General features: G+C 40.0%; 1 protein-coding gene across 1 annotated transcript in view; it reads right to left on the reverse strand.

Moving 5' to 3' along the window:
• Positions 1-12,655, reverse strand: part of DENND2C (DENN domain containing 2C) — an 84,119-nt gene that overhangs the window by 21,910 nt on the left and 49,554 nt on the right. Inside the window, 3 exon segments of the mRNA XM_030935716.1 lie at positions 1,862-2,049; positions 4,235-4,279; positions 10,107-10,203. Coding sequence (XP_030791576.1) covers positions 1,862-2,049; positions 4,235-4,279; positions 10,107-10,203 — 330 coding nt within the window.

Raw genomic sequence — 12,655 nt, forward strand, 5'->3', positions numbered from 1 at the left:
CCTCTCCGGGTAGCTGCAGAATTGAGACTCTGTGTTTCGACTGGGGGTTGGGAAGTTAAGCCAGGCATCTCCCCTTCCCATGGGGGCCAACATTCCAACCCACAGCAGTTGAGCAACCCCCAAAAAGTCACCCATGAGTGGCACCACCAGCCCAGGCCAGGGAAAGCTTCCCCATGCCTTGCCTGGAGATGCTGCAGAGCAATGCTGGCCTGATCCTAACCCTCCCAATGCCTGTGCCCAGCAGGGGGGAGAAGGTGGCAGTAGTCACTGAGTAGAAGTGGAAAGGGCACATGCTAGGTAGGACCCAGGGAATCAGGCAGTGGAGAACAGGACAAGAGAACTCATCCTAGGGAAGCAGCAGAAGGTAACAACATGCATGAACTCAGGCTTTAAGACCTTGGCACATGCCCAATTTTCCTATCAGACTTCATTTACAAACACAAATTCAAAGCTAAAATTATTTAGCATTTCAAGATGGTGACTGCAGATCGTTAGACCCTACATGCAGGGCCCTTCTGAGTGAGGGCCTTATGTAACTACACTGGTCACCTGCTCTGAAGTCCTGCTCCTTATTAAGCTTCAACCCATTCCTGACACTTAGGAATGCAGGCTGTGTTGGCATTCTTTCCAGTTTCTCAGGAAAAGGCAGAAATACCGATTTGTATGTGAAATTTGATTGTTAAATGTTGGCAACAAAAATTATTGTTGTTACTTTTACACAAACACTATGCAAAGCAAAAGAAACCCAACCATGTCTCTGGGCTTAACTGGTTCACAGGCTCAATAAGCTCTGTGAACCAGAGACTAAGATCTTTTTCAGTAGTACTCCCATCATCTAATCCTGGCAAATATTAGGTATTTTAAAAATATTTGAATGAATGAATGATTTTATTTTAAAAAAGGTAGAGAAATCAAATATTATTGTTAATAATAATGGTTACCAAAAATTAACACCTACCATTTATCGAGTACATACTATGTGCCAGGGATGGCATTAAGCACTTTATATACATTATCTCACTAAATCCTTACTAGTAATGGATAACATCATATTGAGCTTACTATATGCCAGACACTGTTCTAAGTGCCTTATATAAATTAGCTTATTTAATCCTCACTATGATTCAGAGGGGTAGATACTATTGTGATTACCCCCATTCTACAAATTAAACAACTAAGACACAATATGGTGGCTCACGCCTGTAATCCCAGCACTTTGGGAGGCCGATGCGGGCAGATCACTTGAGGTCAGGAGTTCGAGATCACTCTGGCCAACATGGTGAAATCCTGTCTCTCCTAAAAATATAAAAATTAGCTGGGCGTGGTGGCACATGCTTGTAGTCCCAGCTACTCAGGAGGCTTGAACCTGGGAGGTGGAGGTTGCAGGGTTGCAGTGAGCCGACACTGCACCACTGCACTCCAGCCTGGGCAACAAAGCGAGACTCTGTCTCAAAAAAAAAAAAAGAGAGAGAAAGAAAAGTAACTTCTTAAAGTCACAGAACTAATAAGTGGGAAACGCAGAGCTTTTGCACAGAGTACATGCTCTAAACCACTACCCTATTCTGTCACATTTATTATTCCCCTCCTTAAGGATGAGAAAACTAAGGTTTTGTAACTTGTTAAAGATTATTAAATGGCAGAGCCAAAAATTTAAAAAACTAGGAAAATGAGCTATTTTGTTTTGCTTTGTTTCGCCTGGGTTGCAGCTCATGCCTAACATAAGATGTTTTCAGAGCCACCAGATCCTACCACAAGTATTGGTAAAAACTGGCTGAGATAACAAAAACCAAGAGGACAGGAAATAAATGCACACAGAGACACAGGAACATTCCTGAATGCCTCTTGGCCTCCTTGTACCTACCTTGCCAGGGAATTGTTGTATGACCTGGGGAATATAGCTTATTCCTGATGGTTTCTTCTGTAGAGACACCACCACAAAAAGTTCAAACAGCTGCTGCTCCTGTAATTCAATAAGATCCCGCTCCAAGGTCTGGTAGTGAGGATTCCTCTTGGAAGACTGTTGCAGTTGTGCTAAGCGTTTATGGCGATCTGTAATGAAATCATGGAGCAATGTTTTCTCTCTGTAGCCCTACCTTCCTTGCAGCACCAGAGGTCATGACCCACACAGGATTAATCTTCACACAGTCACTGCGGAATGAATGCTGAATAACCAGTATCTGCCACATAGACATATCTGTTAGGGCTGTGACATACTAGGGGGAATAACTGCAGACCCTCACAAGTGCGCAGGGTCCTCACTCCACTTCTGGACAGCAATGGGACTAACATTCCATGTACCAACCAATACTTATGTATGTCCCAACAAATAATCTATGCTATCCCATCTTTCATGGCATCACACCAGGACACATGGAAAATGTCACGAAAAAGTGCTAGACTGACAACAGATGCTACTGCTGGGAATGCCATTAAATCACACGGTGCCAGGTGGCAGGGGGCAGGGGGCAGACATTTGATAAAATAACTGAGTCCTAAGTACAGAAAGGGGTGAGTTTGATAAATTAAAACAAAAATTATCCTCACATTGAAGAAACTGTCCAGTTCCCTTCCCTCCTTGCCGTATATTACTAACAATGAATATATGCTTGTATCAGTAAATGGTGCTAGACGCAAGAGAAAAATATTAAGTGGAAGAAGATATCCATCAGCAGACTTTCTCAAAAGAATAAAATTATGGAAGCATACTATTTAAACAGTCATAGCAGTATCAATCAAAACTGGATAGCACCTATCCTCTATTCTCATTTATCTCTAAATTTTGAGCAATCTAGGGTGGTCCCCACGGAAGGAAACTGTGGACTTGCAGAATAGTCTACATGTCCCAGTGATTTGCTTATGTGTCATTCTGAGCCACTGATAGACTCAACCTCTAATTGTCTTTCCTTTCTTTTTGATATAATGCATTCTGTCCCAAAAGAAGTTATACTATAGATCAAAATATTAAGAACATTTAAAAAAAATGCATCCGGGAATGGCTCCCCAGAATAATCCAGTACATTCAGTGCTCTAGGCAAAACTTTACTTACGTCAAAGGGCTGAGTTCAAGTCAAGAAAACTTTAGGTCCTGTTTCTCAGTAGTAACAGCCCTAAATTAGTCATCTTTACATATCTAGACTGAACCTGATGATTATTAAATTTCACCTTCAGTCAGGCTACAGAATCAAACACCTGAAGCAATTCAGGCCGGTGGAGGGAGCACAAGACTATATTAATCATAAAATTAGGGTGTCAGATTGGAAGTGGAACTGCCCTGTACTCAGCTCTGATAATGTATGTCTTCTACTTTTTACACGGCTTAGTATGTCCGTCACTGAAATATGAAGTAGATAACTTGCTGTGGTAACTAGATAACATCATCATTAGATGAAGGATGAAGGCATCATGAAGTGCTTGGACAAACAGAGTCAAAAAAGCATGATGCATTCTATATTCTACTAGAAAGTAAACAGCACAATAATCTGGAATATAAATGCCTATAAATAACAAATAGATGTTTACTTTTTCAATATCAGAGGTATCAAAGTTACTTAAATAATTACACTTGAGTGGCTACAAAAAAATCAGATATTTGGCTGGGCGCGGTAGCTCACACCTGTAATCCCAGCACTTTGGGAGGCTGACGTGGGAGGATCATGAGGTCAGGAGTTTGAGACAGCCTGACCAACATGGTGAAACCCCATCTCTACTAAAAATACAAAAATTGGCTTGGTGTGGTGGCGCGTGCCTGTAATCCCAGCTACTCAGGAGGCTGACACAGGAGAATCGCCTGAACCCAGGAAGCAGAGGTTGCAGTGAGCCGAGCTCGCACCACTGTACTCCAGCCTGGGCGACAGAGGGAGACTCCGTCTCAAAAAAAAAATCAGATGTTTACTGCTCAGAGGATGATTCACACACTCTATTTTGGCTGCCAGGAAACTACTGCATATATGTCTGGACATGCAGCCCTCTGCTGCTCCCCTAAGAATATTCCATCATAAGAACCACACTGTTCAACCTCACTCCACCATGGGAGACTTTAAATGCTGTCAAACAGCTGACAGTGTTTAATTCTAACTGTTTAATTCTCCAAACCTCAACAGGTTCTGAAAATAAGGAAATCACCTACAAAATGGAACTTCATGTTGGGAAAAACATGCTTAATCACAAAGGTAGGTGCCCTCCACCTAACTCATGATCATCATAAGAACGGGAGCAGCTCCATTGACTCACTCACTCTTTGGCAGATACTCGGCATCACTTTCATTCCCACTGGTTTCACCTGAAAAAGAGAGACGGAGTTTCCATTTGTATTGTCCAACAGTAGGAAGTACATGAGGATGAGAACAATGCAAACCCACAAACCTGGGGACTTGGGAGTAAGGAATAATAAAGCTGCTGAGCCTTTCTCCAAACCACTTGGTTGTATCAGGTTGGGACAGTTATCAAAAGAGAGCAAAAGGCTCAAAGAGGAAACTCCTCTACTACATCTTCTTCCCACACCCTACTTCACTCCTCAGCTCCCCCTCATCCCTAATTCTAGAAACTAATTGCATTTCAAACCAGTTTTAAGAAGTCTAGTTCAGAGTGGATTCTATTTCTATATCCACATAGTTGTCTGTATATTCCAAATAAAGTATCAAAGGCAAACACCAAGAGGCCTAACCAAGAATATAAACACCAACCAGACTATAAATTTAGAATAACAGGAAACCATGAGAACTAGGAGAGGGATATTACCAAGTCAGCCCACCTCTTCTATAATGCCTCTAAACTACTTCTAGTCCACATGGATTTTTTCTTTACTCCAAATTCTCATAGTACTCATAATGCTTTGAACTATTTTCATTTTCCCCAATCAGATTTTAAGTATTTTGGAGATAAGAGACTATCTTGTTTTCACAAGGGAGTGTTTTGTATAATTCTGAGCACACAGGCAACACACACACACACACAAGCAGCTTTTAAAATAAATAAATGAAACATTTCTAGATTAAGTTTGAAAAGTTAAAGCAAAACAGAAATGCAAAGAAAGGGAAAACATTTAAATGTATCAGAAAAAAACAAGGCCTAGAAGTCATAAGTGAAATTTGATGATATAAACTTGTATCTAATTTAAAAGTCAGTATTAAACTCAAAAAGTGAACGATAAACTGGGAAAGTATTTGTAAACACATTGCAGATACAAGGCTGTTTCTTAATGTTCAAAAAACTGTTACAAATCGAGAAGAAAAAGCACAACAGAAAAAAGGAATAAAGGGTGGGAACAGGCAATTCATAGAATAAGATTTGTAAGTTGTTGATAAACATAAAAACTGCCCAAATTCATAATGAAATAAACGTAAATTAAAACAATAAACAAGACATACATTTTCAACCATGATACTGCCATAAAAAGCTTTAATAAAGCATAGTGTTTATTGATGAAGATTATGGGGAAAGAGGTATTTTCAAATGATGTTTGTAGAAACAAGCTGTTACAATCTGCTTGTGGGACAATTTGGCAGTAGTTACAATTTTTTTTTTTTTTTTTTGAGACAGGGTCTCACTCTGCTGCACAGGCTAGAATGCAGTGGCACAATCTTGGCTCACTGGAACCTCTGCCTCCCGCGCTCAAGTGATCCCCTCTACCTTAGCCTCCCGAGTAGGCTGGGACTATAGGCGTGTGCCACCACACCCAGCTAATTTTTTTTTTTTTTTTTGAGACGGAGTCTCACTCTGTCGCCCAGGCTGGAGTGCAGTGGCACGATCTTGGCTCACTGCAACCTCCACTTCCAGGGTTCAAGCAGTTCTCCTGCCTCAGCCTCCTGAGTGGCTGGGATTACAGGCATGCGCCGCCATGCCTGGCTAATTTTTGAATTTTTTAGTAGAGACAGGGTTTCACCATGTTGGTCAGGCTGGTATCGAATTCCTGACTTCATGATCCGCCCGCCTTGGCCTCCCAAAGTGCTGGGATTATAGGTGTGAGCCACCACACCCGGCCACCCAGCTAATTTTTGTATTTTTTGTAGAGACAGGATTTCGTCATGTTGCCCAGGCTGGTCTCAAACTCCTGGGGTCAAGTGATCCACCCACCTCAGCCTCCCAAACTGCTGGAGTTACAGGTGTGAGCCACTGTGCCTGGCCAAAATTTTAAATCCATATGTTCTGTGATTAAGCTCACTTCTAGGAACTTATTCTACAAAAATAGTCTTATATAGAAACATAAGTAAAAGATGCGTTTGCAGCATTGAAGATTTTTATGTATACACACACACACACTTTTAAATATCCACAGGTTAAATAAAATGTTAGAAACAACTAAACTGTCTACTAGCTAAATAAAATTATTTTACTTCTATGCAATGAAATACAGTACAGCTATGTGGATCTCTGTGTTGATATTGAAAGAGCTCTGAAATACATTAATTAAGCTTTTTAAAAAAGGAAGGCATACAAAGCCTGAATAGTGTAAGAGTATTTGTGTAGAAAATGTATTTGCATGCACATGAAATTTTCTAGGTATGCGAGGGGGAAGTTTGGAAAATTCTGGCTTTTCATTTTATAATAAGGAATAAGAGAACATTAAAATAAATGCTGCCTATTCTTAAGATAGGTGGGAAAGACACATAAGATGTTACAGAAAAAGTGCTTGTTTAAATATTGCATATTACATATGTTTTATAACTCAAAATTAACCACCATGACAAAAAGTATAGTGTGGCTATAAAATATTATTCAGAGGACGAAACAAACACTGTGAGCTCCTGGTCCTATCTATAGTCTTAGTACCAGGTACCTCTTAGAAACTTAGGAAGTGCTTGGAAAAAAAGAAAAGAGAGAAGAAAAGGGGAAAAGGCAATATAACTAGAAAAGTCCTTATAAAAGATCACTTAATTGGCTTAATATATTCTCATCTATGGGTTTTGATGACCTGTATTCTAAGACAATGAATGAAGGTTCGGGGGATTATGAGGCAAGAGAAAAATCTACTGAGAATCCACAGGGATCGAAAAAGTACCAGATAGTCCACTTTTAATATGAGACTTCAACACACAAAATTATAATGACAGAATTGATGAAGGCTGATAAGTCCTTTTGTAATATGTGAAAACTGAAAGTTAAGAAATATTTAGGGCCAGGTATGGTGGCGCATGCCTATAATCCCAGCACTTTGGGAGGCCGAGGCAGAAGGATCGATTGAGCCCAGGAATTCAAGACCAATCTGGGCAACATGGTGAGATTTTGTCTCTATAAAAAATTAAAAATTAGCTTGGTGTGGTGGGCATGAGCCTGTGGTCCCAGCTACTCAGGAGACTCTGGTGGGAGGAAAGCTTGAACCCAGGAGGTTGAGGCTACAGTGAGCCATGTTTGCATCACTGCACCCCTGCCTGTGTGACAGAGTGAGACTCTGTCTCAGAAAAAAAAAAAAAAAAAAAAAAAAATCAAGAAATATTCAGGTTGGAATATATTCAGTAAACTCTAGCAGGGACTTCAGAGTAGGTAAATATAATTATCTATTGTATTAGGCATTGTTGATATACAGACAAAAGCTTAAGAAAGAAAATGAAAATCTGAGAACTGTGATGATAAAGGCAGGAGATCCTCAGGCATGAGAGAAATTTCTCTGGTGCATTGGAGGAGTTGGTCAGAGGTAGGGAAAGGTAAATGTTTATTTTATTTGAGCCATAAGTGAAGGGTTACAATGTAGAGGCTGCTCCTTTTTTCTTTACTTTTGTTTTGGACAGCAGAAGTTGGCTAGAAGTTGGAGGATTTTTTGTTCTTTTCAACATTAATACAGTCAAAAAACTGGCTCTTCAAAAACTTGTCTTAAAGCCAAATTTACTAGAATGTTCCTAATCCATAAGGCATAGACTACAAATAAATTAAGGGCTCGGTAATAACCTACTTAGAGATACCTGGGTGCAGTGGCTCACGCCTGTAATCCCAGCACTTTGGGAGGCCAAGGCGGGCGGATCACGAGGTCAGGAGATCAAGACCATCCTGGCTAACACGGTGAAACCCCATCTCTACTAAAAATACAAAAAATTAGCCGGGCATGGTGGTGAGCACCTGTAATCCCAGCTACTCGGGAGGCTGAGGCAGGAGAATGGCGTGAACCCGAGAGGCGGAGCTTGCAGTGAGCTGAGATTGCGCCACTGGACTCCAGCCTGGGAGACAGAGCAAGACTGTCTCAAAAAAAAAAAAGCAGCAGCAAAAGGAAAAAAAAGAAAATTCTGGCCAGGTGTAGTGGCTCATGCCTGTAATTCTAGCACTTTGGGAGGCCCAGGGAGGTGGATCATTTGAGGTCAGGAGTTCAAGATCAGCCTGGCCAAATATGGTAAAATCCCATCTCAACTTAGAAAAAATTAGCTGGGTGTGGTGCCATGCGCCTGTAATCCCAAGCTCCTCAGGAGGAAGAGGCAGGAGAATCACTTGAATCCAGAAGTCAGAGGTGGCAGTGAGCTGAAATTACACCACTGCACTCCAGCCTGGGTGACAGAGTGAGACTCTGTATCAAAAAGGAAAAAAAAAGAAAAGAAAATTCTATCTTTAAAAGTCTGCAAAAAGAAGAAATATTCTCCTTTGCTATGACTTAGCTGTTGTTTCTAAGGAACTTATAAACCAAAATTGCTAAATTCTACATATTTGCCAGATGCATTAGTCCATTTTCACACTGCTAATAAAGACATACCCAAGGCGGGGCACAGTGGTTCACGTCTGTAACCCCAGCACTTTGGGAGGCTGAGGTGGTGGATCACTTGAGGTCAGGAGTTTGAGATCGGCCTGGCCAACATGATGAAACCCCGTCTCTACTAAAAACACAAAAAATTAGCCAGGCATGGTAGTAGACGCTTGTAATCCCAGCTACTTGGGAGGCTGAGGCTGAGAATTGCTTGAACCCGGGAGATGGAGGTCGCACTGAGCCGAGATCATGCCATTGCACTCCAGCCTGGGCAGCAAGAGCAAAACTGCATCTCAAAAAAAAGGCATATCCAAGACTGGGAAACAAAAGGGGCTGAACTTGACTTACTGTTCCATATGGCTAGGGAGGCCTCAGAATCATGGTGGGAGGCAAAAGGCACTTCTTACGTGGTGGCAGCAAGAGAAAATCAGAAGAAGCAAATGCAGAAACCCCTGATAAACCCATCAGTTCTCGTGAGACTTATTCACTATCACAAGAATAACATGGGAAAGACTGGCCCCTATGATTCAATTACCTCCCCCTGGGTCCCTCCCACAACATGTGGGAATTCTGGGAGATACAATTCAAGTTGAGATTTGTGTGGGGACACAGCCAAACCATATTCCCAGACAACCAAGTTAAGAATCTTGCATAAGTTTTTAAGAAAGTTCTAATGATTTATTATAAATGTTGACAATTTCTTAGTTAACAATATAAGTTTTGTCTAGGCATCTGAAGGATACAACTTTTTTTTTTTTTTGAGATGGAGTCTCGCTCTGTTGCCCAGGCCAGAGCACAGTGGCGTGATCTCAGCTCACTGCAACCTCTGCCTCCTGGGTTCAAGTGATTCCCCTGCTTCAGCCTCCTGAGTAGCTGGGATTATGGGTACGCACCACCACGCCCAGTTAATTTTTGTATTTTTAGTAGAGACGGGGTTTCTCCATGTTGGTCAGGCTGGTCTCGAACTCCTGACCCTGTGATCTGCCTGCCTCGGCCTCCCAAAGTGCTGGGATTACAGGCATGAGCCACCATGCCTGGCCAGGATAAAACTTATTAAATGACTACAAGTTGAGTACCACATACCTTCAGTCTATACAAGACTAATGTTTTCATACCTACAACAAAAGAGTCTATACTGATAAATGATTATAAATCAAAGTAGGACTACAAAATAGTGATTCAATTTGTCTATGAAAATTAGTATCATTGGTTTATGATTATTTTTGCATTTATTTATTTGTTCATCCAATAGGTATTACTTGACACAGAATTAAATAAAATGGGTTTGAGCAACAATCCCTTATCTTAAAGAAGTTTATGCTTAAGTGGGATAACAGGAAAGTAAGCCAAAATTTTTAATACGTATCAAACATTAAGTTATATGGTGATTCTCCTCCTGTATCCTGACAGCTACAGGATAGCTGGAACAGATAACAATTCTTACCTTTTGTTGGAGGTAATTCCTTTCCAGTGTAAGTATGTAACTTTACCTTCTTCTTCCCTCTTTTAGATTCGAATATGTCATCTATTTTCAATACAAGCTGAAAAAAGACCAGAAAAATACAAATTAAGACCAACACCCAAAAGTTTCACAGTTTGATGATATTTATCTATTAAGGATTCTTATTCAGAGAAAAGACCTATTTTATAAATAGAAACCTTTACCTTTTTGAATATTGGATTTAAAATGATGACCTTTAATTAGATGATACGTTGTTCTAATACCAAGTCCACATAACATAGGGAAGGAAAATGGGAAAGGATATCGTATGAATCCAGCACAGGCTTTTAGACTCCTTGTCACTCCATATCACAACATGCAGGAAATGTGGCTATTGCCCTTTGTATAGTGATCAAGCCTCTACTATTAAACTCAAGTTCTCACTTGCCTGGAGCAGGAAGCAGAACACTCATTTATCTAAAAGGCAAGGTGAGGCATAGTTATTTCTGCTCCCAGAAATTCTTCCCAAGGAGCAGATAAACATACTTAGAAAGCTTTTGTCAAAAGGAATATTCTAAGAGTACTAACATTACCATTTATTTTAGAAATATGTCATAAAATTACGAGACCCAAATATACTGAAATATAAAAACTATGTTTTTTCTTCCACTCATCAATCTATTTCTCAAGCAAGTAAAATCCAGACCATTTATTTTTAAATTGTTATATAATTGCTTCTCTCCATTTCATAAGTATTACTCATTACAAAGTTTTCTTTGCTGCTGGGAGAGATGTGTGTGTGTAAGAGAGACAGGAGACACACACAGAATGCGGTAAAAAAGAGGAGATTCGGAGCTGATCAACAGGTACTTTTAAAAGGAGGAATTGATTAGTTTTTCTATAAATACTTCTCTTTTTTTCTTAAAATTCCAAGCTTTTCTTAAGTATCAATCCTGATTTAACATACTTAAAGCCTAGAATTACAATTGTTAGGAACATTATAAATGACAACAACCAATAAAGTTCCCCGAGAAAAATGCTCTTGTATTCTCTTTTGTCCTTGTTTCTCTAGCCATCCTGGCAATCAACAGGCAGTGAATCAGTCCAGTGCAAACCACCGTCCCCTGCCAACCACCCATCCCCAAAAAACCATGCAAGAAACATATGCTTCCAATACACAGATTATTACCACATTTTTGGATGAGTTTGTGCTCTTAAAAGATTTTTATCGCTGCAATGCAAGTGAAAAATTGCCAATGTTCTTAAATATTACCATTACAAAAAACAAATTTAAGAGAATCTAAAATTAAAAAGTACTAAGAGCTATAGGAAAGATGTATGGAAATAAATATATATTTGGGTTACATAATGACCCAAAATAGCATAATTGTTAATTTGCATTTGAAAAGTAGAATCAAAAGTATATTCAAGTATAAAGGAAAGAGAACTGTTCTAAAACTATGCGATAAAGTGATAAATTTAAATTTCTGTCATGAGCTAGGAAGAAGAGCCTCCTAGTTGCAAGAAATACTGTAGAATATTCTTCCTAAGAAATGATGGAAATCATACTGCTGTACACACAACACAAACAATAGAGGCAGTAGGAAATGTACTCTAGCAAACAATCCGACACAGGTTTCCACAGCAGGGAAGGAACGGAAGAGTGGGGAAGAGGCAAATGGACTAGATCAGTGAGGTGAAACTGTGAGGCAGTTTCCTTTCCAGGGACAGCTGGAGGCCTTAAAGGGGAAATAAATGAAAATGGACTTTCTTATGGAATGTTGTTCTAGAAGATACTACAAAGCCAAAATTTGTATTGCATAAGGGACATCCTAAAAAGATTTAATCCAAGGAGGGTCATGGGTAGAAAAGCTGTCATGGCTTGTTCCTGCCTGACAATTAAAAATTCATAATCATTTTTTTCTCCTCATGTCTCCAGAAACCTTCAGAAAAATATTAGAAAGGGAAAAGTTAGATCATATCACCTATCATCAGATACAGAAAAAGCTTCGAGTACTTGAGATCCATAATACATAAAATATTGAGGCATGAAATCAAAAGTGCTGTAAAGCCTCCCTGGGTCTCATTAAACTCTATAACCCGTGATTCCTAAATATTTGTTAATGCCATTATAAGAACCACATCTTAAACGCAATCCCTTAAGGTGTTTGCATTCTTCTCCCTATGAACACACAATTTGTCGTTTCTTGGCCATGTGGGAGGCTGCTTTGTTGTGCCAACATGATCTACCAGAGGATGGAGCTACTGCAAGATGCCTGGCAGTTCTTTAAGCCTCTTTTTAAAAAAAAATTCCTCATGATACACAGAAAGATAAACAGTCAATTTTTTTTTTTTTTTTTCACTAAGAGAGATCAGTTTAACTCTTTTTTTTTTTTTTTTTTTTTTTTTGAGACAGAGTCTTGCTCTGTTGCCCAGGCTGGAGTGCAGTGGTGTGATCTCAGCTCACTGCAAGCTCCGCCTCCCGGGTTCATGCCATTCTCCTGCCTCAGCCTCCTGGGTAGCTGGGACTACAGGTGCCTGCCACCATGCCC

Source organism: Rhinopithecus roxellana, chromosome 8, assembly GCF_007565055.1.
Source record: "Rhinopithecus roxellana isolate Shanxi Qingling chromosome 8, ASM756505v1, whole genome shotgun sequence".
NCBI classification, from domain to species: Eukaryota; Metazoa; Chordata; class Mammalia; order Primates; family Cercopithecidae; genus Rhinopithecus; species Rhinopithecus roxellana.